Consider the following 22,474-nt stretch of genomic DNA (forward strand, 5'->3'; position numbering starts at 1 on the left):
GTAATAATAATAACAACAACAACAACAACAATAACAATAATAATACAGAAGATCAACAGGCAACAGTTTGAAGGTCATTGAGGGGGTTGTTGTGGGTTTTTTTTAACATGATTGGTCAAATAATTTGCTTTGCTAATAATATTCATTGCCCTTTTTTAGTTGATTATCAGTGAATAAATTATTTCAAACTTCAATTACCTCTGAAGAAATTATAATAAATCTAATATTTAACTAATCAGACATTTTATCCCAGCGGTAGTAGCCTGAACACAGAATACATTGCTCTTTACTGACATGGATGAGAAAGGAAAATTAGAAATTATTATAATGGAAGACAGAAGAAAACATGTTGAGGCCATTATGGTATTGTTTTCTGCATTTCAAATAAATCTGCTTTATATAAAAGTTTGACTTTTTAAAAAAATTAAGATGCTCCTGTTTTAAAGTAAGGAAAAGCCATGTGTAGTCAAAATGAGTAACTTTGCCCAGCAGTTAACACTTCTTCGTCCTAGCAGTCCTATGTAGAGCTTAATCTAATTGTCTGTTATTTCCTCTCACGTTACATTTTAGGACCATGACTGATGAAGAGTTCTGGAGAACATTTTGGTTGGCCTAAAAAAAGTATTTTTTTCTCATGGACCATCACACCTATGTTTGGTTTTTGCGTGACCTGGAGGATACTGAACTTAGCCATTCAAGAGAGGGCTTCTAAACTGGAGGACAAGGTTTTTATAATCACCTGAAGATGGAGCTTTATTATCTGGGGCACATTCCTTCCAATTTGGCTTCTACTGGTTTTTATTTTAAACCAAATATACCACCTAAAATTAATCTCCACCTTTGTTAATATAAAAACTGCATAGTTTTTCTTTACTTCTGTTTTCCCACCTACCAAGGAACTTTTGTGTTTTGCCTAAGGATGGAGACAGATCTCAGTAACAGTTGGATTTCATATTTTCAAAAAAGGGGCTCACTTACTTGGAGGTTTCTTCATGCCATCAGTCACAGGGGCAGTCTCAGGTATAACCTGCAAAGCACCTAGTAGACCCTAATTTAATTTGTCTGCCACCTCTTCCCACATTCCCTCTTAAGACTCGTGACTAAATGTAGATTCCATGCTTCACTGTCAGCCAACCTCTTTCCTCTTCTGCTTTGTTTGACATCCATCCTAAAGAAGAATTCTAGAAAACTCAAAGCGTGCTCAATATTTTCTGACATTTTGGTTGGCCTAATAAGGGCATTGACCTACTATAGATTTTGGAATTTTTCTTATGAGCCAACAAAATTACTCTTTGTTTTAATGAAAATAATAAAAAAGCCCTTTATCTTATTAGAATGATGGACGAACTGGGGAGACACTGGTTCAGCTCCTCACTGATGGAGCTCACCAAGTGGTCTTAAGCAAAGCTGAACACAAATAACTAAATGCATGTAGAGGAATTACAGTAGGTATACTACTTATTATATATATTCTAACAGAGAAATGGGCCAGAATAGAGAAAGGGCCAGAATGAAATATGTGCAAAATGCAGAGCAATATCCAGGCCCACTACATCCAAAGCATTAACCGTTTACTTAATTTAAATCATACAGCATGAGAAAGCTAAATTCTGACTGCACTATGACTTGGTTCAGATATAACATTAAAGTAGTTTAACTTTACGCACACAGCCCTACTCCCTCTTCCCCATTTCTCCTTTGGCACAGCCACAAGAGGATGAAAAGCATCTTCTGTTTTCAACTGATCACAGTTTGTCAGTTTGTCTGAACTAAGAGCTGTGGTTAGTTTTAACAATGGTTTTCCAACAAACCAGGACAAGAAAGTATCATTTAAAGTTGGCTTGTTTGGACAAAGCATAGTGAAAACTTCTCAGAGTGTCACTATTCAGATGACACTGTGGTTAGCTGAAAACGAAAATGAATGCTTCATGATCACACCAGAGTAGAAGAGAAACAGGGTTGGTGTTACCATGTCCTTACATGGCATATTGATGCAGTGATTTTTTAAAATAATCCGAGATAGCTTTCTGTGGCCAGAATATTGGGAATCTGATCTTACAAATCTCTCGCTGCTATATATTAATTACTTATTTCATTTATGAATCACTTCCTATGAAACATCTTGAAATGATTTCACAATACAGTAAAACAACTGTATATACAAAACAGTTAAACAGTTACATATAAAAAACCGATTTCAAATACAATGCATGTACCAACTGATGTACAGATATAGCCATTAATCATAAAACCCAGAATTAACCAGTTTGTGGCCAAATGCATTTCATTATTTCTTAGACAAATTTCAGCTTTGTCCTCTTCATACAGCATTATGATAGATCTAGCTAACAATTCCAAGAACTTAAAGAGAGTATTAGTCTCTGCCCACTGCTTTTTCAATTCTTGGGTCAGCAAGAATGGCTGACCTGATTTTGTTCAACCTGCTACAGCTAATCAGTACCAGGGAGAGGCTAAACTTGCAAAATGTCATCTGATGAGTGCAAGCTGCATAAAAGCTGCAACAAAAATGGGAAAAGTTCAGATTATTTCCATTTAAATGTGTCTGTCTCAGCTGGATCAGCAGAGAGATATTTGATTACTGGCAGTTGGAAACAGAAGAGTCGTGGCAAGCTTTTAGAGTAATTACAATGGATAATTATTGGGGTCAGTGTTTCAATAAAGTAAACACTATGCGACACATGAGGAAGAAAGATTCCTTCTCTTTCACCCCAGTCAGGGTTCCACAAATGCAGTCACCAGTTTTGTTCAGGGTTTATATGACATAGTTGTATTCAGATTTGTGTATTTATTTTAAAATGTGTTAAAACTGCAACCAAATTTTAAAAAGGGGATGTTGTGATTTACCAGATTCAAATTTTTAAGTTTGTTCGCATTGTATATAGCTGTATTTGGGTCTGGGTCAGTTTCATGTATGTAAACTTGTGTTACTTCTATATATGTAGTTCCCATAGTTAAAACTCTTGCTTTGCCTAATAATTTGATACAAATAAACAAATCTGAATCAGTTGCAGGTTTGCCATCGGTGACCAGGAATTGCTTCTTGGCAATTGTATTTTTAGATGAGAAACCCTTCTCCAAGTTCTGCACACATTGCAGAAATCTCATGTGGGGGAAAGAGGCCTAATGGTTAGTGCCAGGAAATAAACGCAGAGTGCAAGGCACAAAGTGTGAACATCACTGCCCTTCTCCCAATTTGCAGAGGACTCAGGGGAGACATCTGAACTCATCCAGATTAATTTATAATGCCCCCTTATGTCCCCCAACGACAAAAGTTCTGGCTACTGGTCTGAATTTCATTCAGACTAAGCTGGATATCTAGTCATATACAACACAAAATTACTGTGCTTTTCTGTACAGCTTAGTTATAAAAACAGTATTTAACCCAGAGGTTAAGCAAAGAGTAGTCCAGGTTCATGAGGGCTGCAAGTCTCTTGAATCCATCAGTTTCTAGCAGTGAAATTATTAAATTAAGACATAAGGTTTACAGAGTGGATCCATTTAAAACAAAGCGATTTGAATTAGTATTTTAAACCAGTAAGAAAAAAGGCTGATTCAAAGCAAGTTTCCCATTGACACTTCTTCATATGCTTCCTAAACAAAAGTGCAAATCTGATGTCATGAGCCCAGCATCCAGCAGTGAACAATGAACTGAGCTGGAAGCTACAGTGTCACTGGCTAAGGAGCCATACTGGGTTCTTGGCTCTAAGCACAATGTTGGTGATCCGGGCACCAGTGAAACAGAGGCTGGCAGGAAGGAGCCCAAGGAACCAGATGCCTCAGCATCTAAGGGTCCATAGAACTGGAGCCAGGGCCATCCTGAGCATTTTCTCCTGGGTCTGAGGAACCAGATGCATCCCACCATGTGATAGTGCAAAGAGCACAGGTAGGAGGCCATGGAACAAAGGAAGGCCCTTCTTCAGGTCAGAGAGCTGGCTCTTCAAGAGACTTGTTCCCTAAAAGTCTAGGAGGCACAGGTTGAAAAGGAAGCTGACCACTTCCAATCCTTGACAGAGCAAGTTCCTCACTAGGAACTCTCCTTGGTGCTTCTACAACCAACCCACCTTGCTCTGCAGGCTCCTCTGCAGCACCAGAACAGGAGAGCCAACCACTAAAACATGTTAATTTACAATTAAGAGTATTGTAACCACGCTTCTACTCCAATATACAGTCCCCCTGAGCTAGATTTGTCCTTCAGACAATAGAGACTTTCATCATTATACATAAAAGTGCTCTTCCTTGAATGGGATGCTTATAAATAAATGAGCATTCATTTCCAGCTAAAGGTTGTATCAGTTCTTGAATCTGGACATCAGCTGGGATCCAAAATGCATGTGTGCCGGACTGAATGCCTCTGTTAGTTAGAATCAATGTCAGCAGGACTCTGTCAGAACAATCACTTTTAGACTGTGACCTTGCAGATTCACACAGGAATATTTGATATGCACTTAGCTCGCCATTTTCAAGATCAGTCAAGAACAAGCCATCCCTTAAATAAGGGCTATTGCTAAGCAAATTTCATTATGAACGTTTTTGGATGAACCATTTAAACAAGGTTCAGTGGGTACATGAAAAACAGCTAATAAAATGTTCTCTATAGAAAATTAAAAGTTATTTCATGACTGCCATTCATTAAACAAAAACTGTCCTTCTTTCATCAACTAAGAGTGCTGTGCAGTCTGGAGTTTTTCCACCTCCTCTTAATTTTGAGTAAAAGGCCCATTTCTATGGACAATGACACAAGCAACTTTTTTTTGAGTCAAGGGCTTAGTAATAGCCACTTCAGCTGAACTAGTATGTTATACTGGTGCAACAGCATGTGGCAGAGCTATGGATATTCCATCACTGACAACAGCCATCACTGCCCAAAGTGGAATCACAGGATCTCAACAGAGGAAGATACAGTAAAACAGCAAAAGAACTGTAGGTAAGCTTTAGAAAAGCCCTGTGAATCAGATGAAGTAAAGCATCCTGTTCCCAACAGTGATCAGTCAGATGCTTCTGGGAAGCCCACATATACCGCTTTTGATCATATATCCAGAAGTGCACACAGACGATAACCGTGAGTGAAACAGAAGTATACACACATGCATACACCATTACACATTTCCATTACTAAGGGACACTTTCTAAGGAAAAAACCCACAAAGACCACAGCCTGTCTCTCAATTTATGTACTTTGGATTAATAGTCTCCTTTCACAACTTGGGATAGGCACGTCCAAGCCTAAGGTGATCACGTAGCACCTTGGTGGGGAACCTTTTTCAGTCCAAGGGCCACATCCCCCTTCCTGGCAACCTCCTGGGGCCACATGTCAGGGGTTGGAGGCACCTGATCGTTTTCAGGAAGGTGGGCTTACCACTTCTGATGAGACAGTTGAGGTTTTCATCTTTATTTCTACAATTTAAAAAGTATATATCTGCTAAAGGGATGTGGTGGTGATAAAGGTTCTGACCAAGATTGGCTCACCTTCCCTACCATCATAAGAAGTAGAATGGTGTCGAGGTGCCAGCAGGTGACCTGCTCTGATTCTAGAGAGGGAAAATAGTATGTAAAAGGGCACAGGAAAGGGCAGTTACAAACAGTGGAAAGGAAAGGAGGAAGCGCAAGGATCTGATAAGACAACAGAGAACAGCTAGGGGAAGGGCTAAGAAGGAACAGTGACCAATGCGATGCAGAGAAATGAGAAACGCTAGCAAACCAGGAGAAAGAGTCTTAAAGGGGAAAGCAAACAAAGAGATTGCACAGTGAGAAAAAGTGGACATAGCCAAGGGAACCACAGAGGTGAGGAAGTTAGCATATTGATTTGAAACAAACCAGCCAGATCTTTGGCTGCTAGACAGGCCTCGATGTTTATCATAGGTTTCCTGTAATCCAAGAGCTATGAAATTGTCCTCAAAGTGAGTCTTCCTATGAAACTTGACCCAATGCTTCACAGGAGTCTATGCCAAATAGCATGACTATGCATTCTGTCCAGTCAAAATATGCACTGTGACCAACAGGGTTGGGGGAAGCAAGGGAACTTGTAGTGCACACACACCCCATAATGATCTGCACACTTCACACTAGGGCTTAAATGGTTCAATTAAAACGTTTCTGGGACTGAACTTCAGAGTCAATCTGCTGGCAAATCTAACAAGAACTTTTATGCTGCTTTGATGGAGAACATGTATATTTGCCCTGAGGTTTGTGGATCGCCCTCCCTCTTGTTTAATTTAATTCTTCTAGTAAAACTGATGGCAGCAGATGATTTATCGATTGTTGAAGATACAATTAATTCTTTCACTGCTGACGTCTAAAAATGGATCTGTGTGATCTGTCAACAAACAGGACAAGAAACTATCACTAGTAAAGTTCATAGCATTCTTCTAGGCAACGGCAGCTCTGTTTAATTTAAAAAATTGTTATAGAGGTATAGAGTTAAAGTTTTTAAATTACTGATAATGTGCTCACATGTATTTTATGAAACACTCAGTGCAGGGGTTTTCATCAAGCTTCAGGGAACTTTTTCCATGTTGGCCTGGTTCACACATCATGCTGAGCCAAATTTTGCCTTAGCATGAAAGTACAAGAGAGCAGTTCACAGAGGGGAGCCTCACAGCCACTTTGCTCCTCCCTAGTTCTTCTTGCTGCGGTGCCATACTGTGCTAAGCCAAGGTTTAGATTAGTGTGCCATCCAAACCAGGGCTCATGGTTAGGTTCTTTCCAGATGAACCACAAGCTGTAACCAAGGTTTGTTCAATGGTTTCCTTAATGATCCCTAACATGGAATCCTCCCTTTTCACAGCTGCCATAGAGATCACCAACCTTTGTGGACCAGAGGGCACACTTCAAATTTTGAGAGAGTGCTGGGGTCACCAATCACAAAATGAAAGCCATGGTGGTGTGGCATACACAAAATGGCTACCATGGGGGCATGTGGCATAACACAAAATTAGGAAGTAGTCATGGAGAAGCTTTTCCCATAATTGTTTTTCCATATTAGAAAAGGTCTGACCTGCTGAATTTCTGCCCATTTTCCCAGACTCACAATGTTTAGATTCCTGATACTAGAGGAAAACATAAAATTACTAACTTCTCAGACTCATTTATTTGCTTTAAAGTTGTTCAAGTGCCAAAATGCTTTTTTAAAAAAAGGTTTCATTTCCAAATGATAAATTGATGTTTTCAGAGAAAGTCCATGTCTGCTGCTAAACAGTGAAAACAGACAAATCTGTCTTGCACTGTGCTTATCAGCAGCCCTGGAACATCAACTGTTGTGTGAGAGCGCCAGAAGTTAGAGGCAGGCAAAGGCAGCATCAAAGACACGCTGCTACATTTGCACACGTACCAACACAGACACATGCCTGACTCAGCTGGTGAAAGGCACCTCATGCCACAGATACCATCTGTACAGCCAAGTCTCTGTCTTCCCTATTCTGCTAACCTATCCTCTCTACTTTCCAGAAGAACTAATCCTTCCCCATGTTTGGGGCAGATTTTTGTTGGAATTCAGTATTTAAAATAAAGGGTCCCCCCCCCCATTTTCTTCTCCAGGTCCATTTATGTGGTTTATTTTGATCATGAGCCCTTTAAGAAGAATGGATTTATATATACACAGTTCAATTGTTACCTACATTCCTGTAGGAAGATGGTGTATGAATCAAAATCTGTAAATTTATTAGCAGTTCCATAATCCTGTCTCTGGGGCGTAATTGATCTGAGAGTTCAGAAAGAGGACAATGAAGAAATTTACATTATATCCCTTAGCAGACAGGAGAACTAGGAAGATAGAGACTAAAGCCTTACACGGCGCGGGACCACAATACCTAGCGGAACACCTCTCCCGATACGAACCTACCCGTTCACTACGTTCAACATCTAAGGCCCTCCTCCGAGCTCCGACTCACAGAGAAGCTCGGAGGGTAGTAACAAGATCTAGGGCCTTTTCAGTGGTTGCCCCCAATTTATGGAATAGTCTCCCCGATGAGGTGCGCCTGGCGCCTACACTTTTATCTTTTCGGCGCCAGGTTAAAACCTTTTTATTCTCCCAGGCATTTTAATCTATTTGTGTTTTTAATCTATATCAGGTTGTTTACTTGTTTAATAATGTATACTTTGCTGTTCTTGTGATTTTATTGTATTTATCCATGTTGTGCACCGCCCTGAGAGCCCTTGGGCTGTGGGCGGTATATAAATCGAATAAAATAAAAAAATTAATAAAAATAATGTCTACTGAAATCCTACAGAAATAGTAAAATATAAAAACAGAAATTATGACAAGAATGTGGATTATGTCTGTTTGCATTGTGTTGTTTTAATGGAGAACAACATTTGCTTTGAGTTTGTCCTCATTATCTGTTACAGACTATGTGAGCCTTAATTGAAAATAGTGATATAGCATTAATTTAAAATAATTGCAAGCAGCGCTATTGAAATAAGTCCGTAACAATCATTCACAGAAATTCATTTAAAGCAAGCACAAGGGGTAAAAGAGGTTTTTAAGCAACTTTTAAATTAACATTTTGTTCACCTCAGTTGAACTCTTTTATTTAAAAAAACCCTCTCTCCTTTGGTGTCAAAGACCTCTTGCTTAGCCTTTAATCAGTCATGACTATCCTGAATTTGAGTTGTACCTTTTAAACATTGAGACTGGAGAGCGAACTACAAATATAAAGCAACAGTTGAGATTCCAGTCTGCTGTTTTATGCTTAGGCTGGATATAAAAAGACAGTTGCGGGAATGCTACAGAGGCCATTATAGTCTGTCAGTCTGGGAAAAATATGTTCAACCCATCCAACATCATATGTCCAAACTTTCATGCTATCAAGGGCTTTTTCAAGGATTTATAACCAAACTCCATTCTCCACAGTTCCACTTTGTGGAGACTGTAGAGTGACTTATCATGGGCATAACCCTGTTTATTCCCTACAAACCCCTAGACACAGCTCAAGAATTGGGCAAGAAACCCTCATGCAAAAAAGATCTTATGAAACCATGACTCTAGTTGCCAGCTTTTAAAAATAAGTAGGTTCTATGCTAGTGACTTGAATGGCACCATGTTAAGCAGAAACGCAACCGGTTAAAATCCCCCACCCCACCCTCATCATTTCATTTCAATTGCCAGGAACAATCTTGCCTAGTTTATTTCTGCCTGCTAGGCTGCTGCTAAAGGCCTCAAACCAGAATCAGTTTTTAAAAGTTAAAAATCCTAACCAGGTCCACAAAGGTGAATATTTAATCCTTATTAAGCAGCACAGCAGACACTTAGATTTTTCAGCAGCAAGTTTCAAACCTAAAGATAGTTAGATATGACCTACATGTCCAGAAAAAGTACTTGGTACAGTTAAGGTTGCCAACTGAACAGAAACACAGTCTGGTCTGTTCCTGTGCCCTAAAAGCCAATTACTTGCAGATTTCTGCAAAGCAAAGCTTCCCCCAGTGTTGGCACAAGCCCTCTCACTTGCTCATAGGTGTTGATAAAGCTGCTGTTAAAGGCACAGGAACAAGAGCCAACAGCACTAGATACAGTCCCCCTGAGGCTGTACCACTTGTCAATGCAGTGAGGAGTGTGACTGACTGAATGCTCCCATAAGCAAGGTGGGCATAGAAGGGTAGGAAACTCATGTCCACGCGGACAGCCTGGGGCTGGGCTCCCCACCCACCCACTTTCCACCCTTGGAAGCCCCCTTTTGCCCTCCCCCATAGCATCTAAAGGAGCCACTCTCTAAAGGAGAGGTTGGTAGAAAGAGACTGGAAGGTAAACACCAAGAGTGAGATGGGAGATGGGAAGATCAAGTTCAGGCATCCAGTATTTGGAGATGGGAGGCGTGGCACAATGCGGGAAAGGTGAGTATTCTCTTCCAGTTTGGATCAAGAGCCAGGCCAAGGGGAAATTTCAGGTCTTGCAAAGCCCACCTTGGTTGTGAGATCAGCTTTAAGAAGGCTGCATGCATGGATAAGAGCAGAAGAGTTGCTAGCCTGTTTGCTAAATAAACAAGATAACAGTCCCATATTTATTGAGTGCTCACCATTGCAAAAAAAAAATGACTGATGTGCTCAGTTCAGAGTGCCAAATGCAGTCACTGACAAATATCCAGCGTCTTGCCAACTTTACAAGCTGCCTGGTGCCAATTTTCTTTTGGTCTGAAATATTACACAGCAGCTTTTGCTAACTTAAAAATATTCAGAGTGCTCTGTGTGAAAGATATAGCACTACACAATGTGAAACTAACTTAGAACTTAGTCCACCTGAGAGCAATGGGCTTATTCTCAAATTAGCGTGCAAGAGTTGCAAATCATAATCTTTAATTAAAAAAAAGCAGATAATCTGAGATATGCTGTTCTTTTTATTTTTTTTATAAGAGGAAAAATTTGAGAGGGGAAATTAATTTCTATAGTAGGTATTCTTCGAACAGTATATTTCATTCCCCCAAATCACTTGAGTTTACAAAATGCAAAAATGAACAGTTATTTATATATAAATAATTCTAAAGCCCTCCTTAAGCATTCTACCTCAATGGCCTTTCCTCCTGCATCACATCACCATTGCTACTCCTGCAGCCTTCCACACATTAGAGGATAAACGTCTGCAGAGCAGGGGGCTATTTTAAAATGTAGGCTCCTGTGTGATTTCAAACTCTGATCTTCCAGAGTTCTAAATCACCCTGGGAGTCTATACAAGCTGAGCAGGTTCTTTGCTGCAGAAGTTCAGCCCACAGCACATGTAGGGCCACAGGAGCAGTAACAGTGATGTGATGGGGGGGTAGGGATCATGTTTCTGTGCTTCCCCCAGTGCAATAATGAATACCTGAATAGGACTTAACAGTCGGGGCCAGGCTGGAGGTGTGGGCAGCCATAACTAAATCTGGACCTAGAGAGTATATACACCAGCCGAGCAGTTCACAAGGCAGGCTTCAAGTACAAACAAGAAGTTCTGGACAGGCAGCTGTCCAGAACATTTGCACAGTGGTTTGGAAGAAAGGAATTCTCCCTAGATCAACAGCTCCAATTCTGAACTGTACACATCCTTATATCAACCTTGCCAATAAGTTCACAAACTTTTCTCAGTCATTGCTAGCCGATGTCATCCATTTGTGACACAAAAGCCTGAGGAAGGCAGGAGAGAGATTCTGCATTTCCCAGTTCCAGGAGTGTTTAGGGTTTTTGATTTTTTAAAACCACACTGTTGCTTAACCCACTGACAGCCTTGACCTGAAGAGGGAGTAGGAAGAAACAGCCATAAGCAAGTGCTTTTCTATTGCTAGAAAGAACCACTCATGGTCCGTGCTGATCATAAATTTGGCCTTGCCACTCCACCCATGCTGTACAGTGTACACAGTAATAATAGAAATCATGCTTAAAGACTGCACCATGCCATTTTAAGAGCAATGTATTTTATCACAATGCCTGGGTGGTGACGAGAACTAGGGCCTTCTCAGTGGTGGCCCCCGAACTCTGGAATAGTCTCCCCGTTGAGGTGCATACGGCACCAACGCTGCTGTCTTTTCGGTGCCAGCTTAAGACCTGCCTCTTTTCTATGGCGTTTTAATTTAATTTTAAAATATTATGTAATCTGAGTTTTTGCACTTTATACGTTTTTGTAATATTTATTATGCACTTTTTATGAGATGTATTTTGTATTTTCTGTTGTACACCGCCCAGAGAGCTTTTGCTAGTCGGGCAGTATAAAAATTTAATAAATAAATAAATATATATATAAAGGAGCAATGGCAGAGCAGATTAAAATGCATAGCGGAAGTATGTATGTACACATGTGTACATAATGACATTAAAATGAGATACTACTGAAGCCCTGCACAACCTGTTACACATGTTAATGAGCTACATATTATTTAAATCGAATTTTAAAATTTTCTTAAAACAATTAATAAAAAAGAGTCTAAGTCAAAGATACCATCATGAATACTCATTATACAACTTCTAATTGTATTCTATGAATATGTTAATAGCAGTTTATGGAGCTGGGAGACCACCTGATCAATTCTGTTCTGCAGATGGCATACATGCAATGCATCCACTCTCTCTCTCTCTCAAGGCCTTGCCTCTCTCCATGTACAAAGGTAGAGAAGCTCAATGAATAGAGAATTTGGGGAGATGGAGGAGATAACTGAAATGGAAATCTAACAGTCAACAGCGGTAGCCTCGTCTGCAGGTGTAGACAGAATTCCTTTGGACTAATTTATTCTAAATTGAAAATAAGTTGGGAACTGAAAAAACAGGAAAGCTTGCATTTATTTTTCAGCCAATGAACAAAGAAGACAAAGGTGGTGAACAAGAAGACTGAGTTAAGTGCACCAGCCAATATTTAGGTTTCTTGTGTTGACTTGATTGAAATTGCCTACATTTTATTTTTTAAAGAACGTTTAATTTATCTAAAAAAAACTGAAATAGTTAACAATTCAAAAATCTATGTGCATGTTTTGTTAATGTTGTTGTTTGTTGAAGATGAATAAATAATCTTATTAGTACAATATAAAAGCCTGTTTGGTGGTGGTGATTCTGGCACATCATGATAAAAATATCATGATTAATTGAACAGCTGGAACTGATCAATCTCCTGAATGACTTCACAAGTTCGTTTTAGTACTAAAATGACCAAATTATCATCCCATTTTTGATGAAAATTAATCTGAAAACAATTCAGAATAATTTCTAATGAAACCTACATCTCTGAATATGTATTAAGGATTTGTTAAACAATAATGGACTTCTACTAAAAATGATGGTTAAATAGAATCTTCCTCACTAGTGATATAAACTGTACTTATTTTTATCTGGAAGCCGCCTTGAGTTCCAGTTTGGAAAAAGGGCAGGGTATAAATAATAATAATAATAAACTGTGATTTCAATAATTAAAAATGAGTCCTTCAGAGAAGCAATTTAAATCAAATCAACCCTGAAAAGAAGATCAGTCAAAATCATGGTGGATAAGGCTATCAATGGCTACTAGCCATGATTGCTATGTTCTCCACCATTGGAGACAGTAAGCCTCTAAATACCAATTTCTGGGAATTACAAGTGGGGAGAGTGCTGTTTTGCTCAAGACCTATTTGCTGGCTTCCCAATGCCTGGTTGGTCACTGTGAGAACAGGATACTGGACTAGTTAGACTGACCATTGACCCGATCCAGCAGACTCTTCTTATGTGCTTATGAACTAGTTCAGATGCAACGCTAACTTAAGCACTATTCAATATCACAAGAAGGACCTATGTCAAGCCTTGAGCTTGCATCCTCCCACCTCCAGCATAGGTGTGAGGAGGAGTTTGGAGACTTTTGATTAACTGCAGTTTGTTGTGTCACCTGGACAAACTGTGGTTAACTTTTTAGTGGAAACAAGATACTTTCAACCCATAGTCTATAAAATTGTCATTTTCAACTTTGTTAAGATTAACCACTTAGGTTAATACATGTTTAATCGAAAACTGTAATCTAAAATGGAAATAAAAGCTTCCAATCTTCTTGCAGCCACGTCGGGGGGGGGGGCACATGAACCTTAGGTTCCCTAAAAATCATTTGTGTAATGCTAAACCATTCTTTACCTTTAGCTTTACATCTGAATGCAGCCATTGTCACATGCCAGAAACTGAACAATGGTTTCAGTATTCCCAAAAGGCAACTATCTATTGATTGATTGATTGATTGATTGATTGCACTTGTATACCGCCCCATAGCCGAAGCTCTCTGGGCGGTTTACAGCAATCAAAAACATTAAAACAAATACACAATCTAAAAACATATTTTAAAAACAATTTAAAACACAATTTTAAAATTCAAAACAATATAAAAACACATGCTAAAATACCTGGGAGAAGAGGAAAGTCTTGACCTGGAGCCGAAAAGATAGCAGTGTTGGCGCCAGGCACACCTAGGAGCATAAGAAGCTGCTTGAGTCAGACCTATTGGTCCATCTAGCTCAGTAGTGTCGACACTGACTGGCAGCGGCTCTCCAGGGTTTCAGGCAGAGGTCTCTCCCAGCCCCACCTGAAGATGCCGGAAATTCAACCAGGGACCTTCTGCATGCAAGATAGATGCTCTACCATTGAGCTACAGCTCTTTCTGATTTGGATAAAGGCAACGCTTTATTTTTCCATTGGGAAAAAAAAATCCATTTCATTAGTTAATTAGTAGCAATGAATGGATACCAACTAAAAGTGCCTAATATTTATTTTCAAAGTTTTTATTTATTTGTTTGCTTATTCTTTGATTTATATCCCGTCCTTCCACCCAGCAGGAGCCCTGGGCCTAGCAGAGCAAGTTTTTAGCTTTATTTACTAAATACAAGTAAAATAAGGAAGCTAAAGTAGATCACTCTAGGGCAGCGTTACCCAACCTTTTTCGACCCAACGCCCCTTGGCAAAATCTTTTTGTGCCCAACGCCCCCCTCAGATTAAGTATATGCCAATGCTTCCTATTCTTCCCTTAACTTCTCTTCACTGCCACAAACAGGGCACAATGATACAGACAGAATTACAACAGCCTGGGCAAATAACGCCTTGTCAGTCAGACACAGTCACGACTTCTTAGACTTAGTGCTACCAAGCCTGGGAGGAAGGCAGAGGGAGCTGCGCGAGTTGCAAGATTTGCAAGCATCTGCAGCGGCAAGAGGCTGCGTACCGCAAAAACGTCCTACTGCAAAGGCGCATGCCACTCCTGCAGGGTCTTGCCATCTGACTCAGACCCCCTCATATGTTGATGAGTTCACAGCTCTGTACTTCTAGCCTCCAGCTTACATGTCTTGAGAAGGCGAGACGTTTTAGAAACATCTGCAAAGCAGATAAATAAACATACTTCTCCTCCTCACCCCGACCCTCCAAAAGAAGACAGCTTTCTCAGCTTTGAAATGCCTTCTTATCCTGGCTTCTCATTCAATCCTCATAGAAGGAGTGAGGGTATGAGGATATTTAAATTAGGGCGAATCAGAACGTAGGAGAGAAAACTACCTCAAAGAACAGGGCAAAATCAACACCGTAAGGTAATAATAGAACCCCCTCATTTTTTCCACCCTGCCCAAAGAAATCTGTAGGTTACTTACCAGACCAAGCCTACAGTCTCCCTTCTTTTGTCTCTGGGGATATAAGCAGATCATGGGGCCTCTCCCCTGCAGCTCAAGAACTCCCACAGGCAACCCTTGCCTCTATTCCCCCAAACATATCTATAGCCACTGGCAAAATAACCCGCTTTACTCTGAAGTAGCATACATGTGACTTCAGGTACAGTTAAGTAAGCCTAGATTGGATTGGCTACATCCTCCTTATGTTTCAGTACTTTAGCTGTGGTAGGTTAGTGTGGGGCAAAGAATGATGCTGTGCTTCCACCCTTCTGTCTACTCTATCTGTGGACGGCAAACTTAAATGCTTCGACTTCAGACCACCAAATGTCAATGCCCCCCTAATGAACCCAAACGTCCCCCTAAAGTTTGTAGTGATGCCAACGCCCCCCTGAAAGGCTGTGACGCCCCCCAGGGGGGCGCTACCACCCACGTTGGGAATCGCTGCTCTAGGGCAAATGTGTGGCCCCTCCAGATGTTGCTGAACTACAACTCTCATCAGCCCCAGCAAGCATGGCCAATAATGGGATAATATGCAAAGGGATAATAATGACAGTTATAATTCAGCAACATCTGGTGGGCTAAATGTTTTCCACACCTGCTCTAGGGAATTGAAAATTTTCCAATGGAAACTGAAAAATTTCACATTACCCTAATATTTTCCAGAAAATTTTTCACAAAACCCATTTTTTTATATAAAAGCCACTTTCCAAAGTGATGCTATGAACACATTTTTCCCTTCTAACATGCTTTGGAATTTCATAATGTAGGATGTTAAGGATACACCCAAGACTTTATCTAACCCTCTGGAGTATTTGGTATGGCCAATAAGTATACCCAATAACTACAGAAAAATCTGTATCAGAGAGAAAGGTGCACACTAGTTTTTCTTGACATGCTTATTTTCTATATGCAGGGAGCTCCTTCTATGAAAAAGGGGAGGAAATCAATCATGGCAATTTCCCTTTTACAACCTCAAGGAATACCATCCAGGAATTTGCTGAATGCATAGACTGGTCCTATGGCATTATAATGCCATCTGTACAACAGCACAAATATTTAGAAGAGGAGTATCAAAATAGATAAAACAATAATAGGCACAGGGGTGAGGAACAGGGAAAAACCATGATTCCTGAACTCCAAACTCAAACATTTCTACCAATAAACCCTAACATATAGAAAATCAAATCCCATAAAAACTGGCGTCCTAACTATATCCTTAGAAGAAATGTTTGAGTCAGACTATATTTCAAAAGCTGAAAGTTCCTTCAATGAGCTTCAACAACTTTAAAATTAATTTGCGTTTCATCATTAAACTTGACCTGCCTTTGTAATGTCTGCAGTACATAAGATTAAAATATTCCGATGGCTGCACTTTTGTTGACAGCTGCATTTCCCCACTTGCATGTGCCTACTAAGAAATATGTTACCTTTCTCATGCCAGAATGGAAGACTTCAGTTCATTATCAATTATTCTGTGGTTGTTTTGTTCCAATGAAAAGTAGGAAACCTACAGAAACCTAATGAATCTAGATTTTATCATCTGAAGTGTTTTATTAAGCCTACCTGACAGATGAAGTTGGGAATGCTAAATCATCATATTGCAAAACACTTCCTTGCTAGCACTGCAAGTTAGAGGTACATTATTTGGATGGGTCGTAACATCTGCCATGCCAGCACACTGATAGCAATCAAAATGGCCTGAAATAGTCTAAAGGCACATTTATACTGTTACACTGTGATAAGCGCAACTCAACATAGTTAAGACCTGGAGGGAAGACTGCCCAGAGTTCCATGTAAAATGCTCCAGACTCCCTCGCAGGAGTGTAGAATATAAACATAAACCTTAAATAATAATGATTATATTCACTGGGTTTTGGTTAAAGTAGAAATGAGAGTCTATCTTGCAGAGGAATTCATAGCAGCATCAGCCTCATGTGACTGCAATTTCTTTTAAGGGAAAAAGCCAAAATTGCTGTGAAATGCGAGTTTCTTTTCCAATTTACATTTACTTACATTTACAATGAAGGGGCAATTGCAGAGAGCCCACCAGTGTCCTACATTTCCTGCAGGTATGGTACAGAGAGAGGCTGGTTGTATTAGCACACTTTGCCAGTAATATTGTCTGATAAATTTTGGCTTAGCTCTGGGAAACAGAACAAATAATTTACTAAATATCCAATGATAGAAAACTCCTAAAAATTTGATTCTTTGACCATTTGAATAGGTATAAAATAAAAGCATTATTTATCTATGATTCCGTGTAAGTTGTGTGACCCCCCTCATGCACGCTTTTATATGAGAGGGTTCATATGTCACCCCCTTCTGTTTACCTTCCAAAAAGGTATTTATACCTTTAGTAGTGGATATAGCTTTATCATACATGAAGGAAGGAACTCAGTGTTTCACTTTTGCATTTCAGCAATGTTTATTTATACAGCGAGTGCCACTGGAGAGGTATACTTGAATGATACATTGTTACAATACTGTCTGACTGTAACTGCTAATATATTTAAATAGGCTTAGTCTACTGCAATTCATTCAAAACTGGAAGCAAGCAAAGTGCTTGGTGAACAGCAATATCACTTTTTAGTATCATTTTAAAAATTAAAATTCCATGTTTAAAATCTTCAGTCAGCTGTTCAGGATGGCTGAAAACATTATTCACAATAAAACACTGTTAGTAGTAGTCTCTCTATATCGGAAGTGCCTCAATGACTGTTCCATATTAAAGGTCTATTAAATTTATCATTAAATGATTCCACAGTTTTGTGACTTTTAGGTGCGGGGTGAGGTAGAGAAATTGACAGGTTCCAAGAAACCAGAAATCTAGTTCTGCAAGGGGGTCCTTAGGATGCAATCCAGCTTACATATACACCAGGCTGAGGGGTGTTGGATGCGGCAGATCTCCAGCTGACCTGGCTGGGTCCTGGCTCAGCCGGACTACTCTGCCATAAATCCCTCAGCATAAGCTGGGTGAGGCCCCAAAAAGGGGTGTGTTCGGAAAAATCCAAGGTGAGGGCACTTAGGCCACAACCAACTCATTTTTGGAGTGCTCCTGCAGGTCCCAATCCAGGCAAAAGTTACACTGGGAAAAAGTCGGTCTAAGAAAATAATTGCCATAGAGGTCAACGGAGAGGGCTTACTCATGGTAGGGGTATTTGGGAGAGCAGACTTTTATTTTCTGGTCCCTGCGCGCAGCTCCTAGCTGAGACGGCATTCAACCAAGTCAGAGGCTCCTGAAAGGCAACTGGATGCGTTAGAACTTTATGCCAGCTTCTCTTGTTCCAGCACAACATACACCAGCTTCCTCTGAGTTGGGTTGCTCTGCCCAACTGTTTTCTCTCACACATAACAGCAGGCCTCCCCCACCATACTATAAACCGCCTTTGAATCTGAGGGAAGTTTCAAAAGCAATCTGGGATGGGGGGTCACATCTAGGCTGGCCCTACCATTAGGAAGAGTGAGAAGAAGATTTCTGTGTCATGAAAGGACTGGAAACGGTTGGTTATTTAATTCATCGTTATATTTTTGCTCCCAGGGAGGACTTGTGAGATTTCTGCCTTGGGTGCCAAATTATATTATGCACCTTGACTTGACTTGATTTGCTGTTCCATCTCAGGCAGATGGGCCAGTCCTTGTGACTTACATTGGGACAAGCAGAACACCTTTTACAAATCTGGGGACCAACAAGGAGAAAAGATGCATGTACAAAAATAGTTAAAACAAGCAAAAAAGAAAGTTAAAGCAGAAGTTGCCAAAGAAATAAAAGCATATCTTCCCTCTCACACAAATTCAAACTGGCCCTCCTCCTTTCCTTCTAAACACACAGCCATTAAGCTTTCCACGTGTGCTAGGATTTTGAAGACGCTTGAAGGCAGAAGTGAAGATGTAAACAGATAATTTTCTTAAGCCACCTGGCATCTTGGGTTCTCTGCACAGCAAGAACAGCAACCATTTTGATTTTCTTAGGGCCCTAGCAAATGTCTGTGTATTAAAAAAAGGTAAAGGTGTCCTCGCACTTGTAGTGCGAGTCGTTTCCGACTCTTAGGGTGACGTCTTGCAACGTTTACTAGGCAGACCGTATATATGGGGTGGGCTTGCCAGTTCCTTCCCCGGTCTTTCTTTACCCCCCAGCATATGCCAGGTACTCATTTTACCGACCACAGATGGATGGAAGGCTGAGTGGACCTCGACCCCTTTTACCAGAGATTCAACTTCCTCCTTCCATTGGAATCAAACTCCGGCTGTGAGCAGAGCTTCAGCTGCGTTACCACCGCTTACCACTCTGCGCCACGGAGGATCTTGTGTGTATTAAGCCATTGGTAAAAGGGACAAAAGCAGAGCTAGTTAAAAAAAACCATGGCAATTTCAATATGGATCCAAACTATGGATCTTAAAATAGTTAAAAAAAAATAATTAAAACAAAATTAATTAAGACTACACAACTAATAAACAAGTTCACCTTTATATTTAGGGTTGCCGGGTTTCTTCATGAGTCTTTTGAACTTGAAGACACACAATAAATTGCCATTGGCATGTCATATATCCTAAAAGGGCTGTTGGAAACAAAGACTAGCCTTTAAACAAACTGTAAAAATCTTCCTTGACATACGTCTAGCAATATCCAAGTTTGTTGTCAATTGACAGACAAACCACTTCCAGATTCCATGTACAGGTACCATTGAAGCAACAGAAAAGGATGAAAAGTGACCACTTTTATTTGTCCATTGCTGTTTCAAGAGCATGCAAGCACAGTCTGCAGTTCCGGTTCTTCAGGAATCTTCACTCAAGGCCAATGCAGCGCTCTACACCGGCACAACCTAGCTTGTTGCAAACTGTGTTACAGTTCCAAGGGCAGAGGAATAACATGTTTGCAGCTTCGCAAAGCTCCTTTTTGAAAGATGTATTTTATACTGGTTTTTATCCAAACCTGTTTGAGCAAATGGAAGCATTTTTGCTTTTGCATAGGGTAAGGTATTCCTAACCCCCCCTCCATATGCAGCCTCTCTTCTAACTTTCCTTCCTCCTTTAAGAAACATACTCAAATTTAGATCACATAGCTGCTTGTCACCCATTTATATTTTCATGGATTGCTCAATATTTGAGGATTTCCACCTACAACAAATAAAAATGAACTACATGTGCAGCTTTTTCATGTTTTTCAGTAGCATCGCACCTCTGCCTTCAACAGTATCCTGACACACAGAAATTTAGCAGGATAAGCTTTTCTGGCATAGAAATAGAGAGATGAAGAAAGCTTCTTCAGCTAATTTTCTGTGAGCTGACTACTGCCAAGGGCCCAGAAGCAGAGCCAATGGAAGTTAGCAACCACAATCTAAACAACTTTTGAACTGCCTTGTTATTTCAAAATTTGTTATTTCAAACAAACATGCTTGACAAAAGTGGCTTATGGTATATGAGAACAGGTGTACTTTCCAAAATCTTAACTAAGACAGGGTAGGATTTTTGGAGAAACAACATGCATAGTATGCTTTGCCATGCCAGTCTGAACACTTATGTGGTTGTGGCGTTAATAAGAGATTTAATTACCATGAGGCATCAGTGAATTGTTTTGAATTGTATAATTATATACGTATGATGATACTGTGACCATAACAAGCTCCTTGAGATTCTGCTCATTTCATTTGCAAACTCAGCATACATCATACGACATCTTGTTCAACTACAACATTCTGTTGGTGGCAACAAAGACCTGGACTCTAAGAAGAAAATGTCAGAAGGGAAAATTCCAGCTGGTGTGTCTTTTCATAAGACACCGTTATGGGAAACCATGCCTACAGAAATTCTGCCTTCTGTAACACTTTTAATGGCCCAAGAGTCACCCAAGGTCTGTACCAAGATCTCCTAATAGCAACCTCAAGACAAACACACTCCGGCTATTCCTTCTTTACCAACAGCCAAACAAAAAAAGCTTTCTTTTAAAATGCAAAACTCAATTGCAAAAATAAGGCTGTAGTTTAAGTGCATTATGAATGAAGTTCTATTGAAATCTATGGGTTTAGGGAGAATACAGGTTATCATTTGCAACCAGCTGGTAAGACTTGATAAATTCATCACTAATCCACTTCTGGTCAGCACGTTACAGAAACCTCTGAGAAACAGGCAGATTATCCCAGGCATGATTGTCTGTAATCATCAGACTGCCAAGCAGTATGGAGAATCAGGTGCTGATGTGTGCTACAATAGCTATACACTCAGTGCAATCCTAAACATGTTTACTCAGAAGTATGTCCCACTGAGCTCAACTGAAGTTTGTTTTAGACTGCAGATTAGGTGGCTCAGTGCAGACACTGATTAAGCTGCCGCTTGGTAAACTGTCTTCTGCATTCCCATTTAACTTCCAAGCAAACATGCTTAAGATCGGGCTGCAAATCAGAATTGCCAGCTTTAAACTCCTGAGCCTTTAATAGTGGCCTATCATGCAGAAAAACAGCGAAGGAAGCTCTTCCATCCCTTTATTCCAGGAAAACATCACTTACTGAATCTCTCTGCAGTGTACGTCAGCCAACAACTAGTGTTTAAAGGCAGAACAGCAAGGCTGACAAGAAGTTGGCAACTTCAGCTATAACGGTAACAAGACGAGGAAAGGCGAGATCTGAAAGCAAACAAACATCGCTCTAAGTAGCACTACTGTGAATGAAAGAACCAACCGCAAGACTGTCGCCTGGACCTTTACTTTGCACCCCAATTCTCTTTTGCACGTTTACTCAGAAGCAAGCCACACTGCTTTCAGTTGAGATGTACAACCTCCTCCCCTTCAGTAAACGAGTAGCCCAAGTTATTCATGACTAACACCAAGTGTGACTGATCAAGTTAATTAAACGTGAGTTAGCAACAGTGCTATAAAAGGAAACAGCTGCAGGTGCCTGTACGACATTTTGGCATGCACGTTTGCACCCCCCCCCCTTTTTTAAATTATTTGATTTCAAGGAAAAACAAAAAGTACCAGCAAGGTTCCCCCAGAAGACCACGCGTACACACAACCAGCCGGCAGGATTTGCGCGGAACGGAGCGACACGCGCGCGTTACATTTGCCTCCCCCTTTGTAAACCGCGCACCGCTTCACGTTCGCAACAAGCGCATGCAAAAGGCAAGCAAACCCCGCTAGTCCCAAACCAGCCTCGAAAGCCACCCTGCTGCTCTGGCAGCCCTACCGCCTGCGGAGCCGGCTTCCTCCAGCTGGGCAGAAATGCTGGCCACTCTCCTCGCGTCCATGGCGGCGGGTGTTGGAAGCGCCCGGCGCGGCACGGTCGGCAGCAGCAAAGAGCTCCCGCGTCGGCTAGAGCCGCTGTGTAAGGAGGGCCGCCGGCTGCGTCTCCACTTCAGTACCCCCGCCTCTTTTCTCCCGGGCGGGCGGCGGCAGAAAGAGCAAGGGGGCTTTC

General features: G+C 40.7%; 1 protein-coding gene across 1 annotated transcript in view; it reads right to left on the reverse strand.

Annotated features, from left to right (window-relative positions):
* The window catches only part of KCNIP4 (potassium voltage-gated channel interacting protein 4), a 676,014-nt gene extending 653,540 nt beyond the window's left edge, over nt 1-22,474 (reverse strand). Inside the window, exon 1 of the mRNA XM_061583682.1 lies at nt 22,247-22,474. Coding sequence (XP_061439666.1) covers nt 22,247-22,307 — 61 coding nt within the window. The 5' untranslated portion in view covers nt 22,308-22,474. The remainder of the gene's footprint in view (nt 1-22,246) is intronic.

The sequence above is a fragment of the Rhineura floridana genome, chromosome 9, assembly GCF_030035675.1.
Source record: "Rhineura floridana isolate rRhiFlo1 chromosome 9, rRhiFlo1.hap2, whole genome shotgun sequence".
Classification (NCBI taxonomy): Eukaryota; Metazoa; Chordata; class Lepidosauria; order Squamata; family Rhineuridae; genus Rhineura; species Rhineura floridana.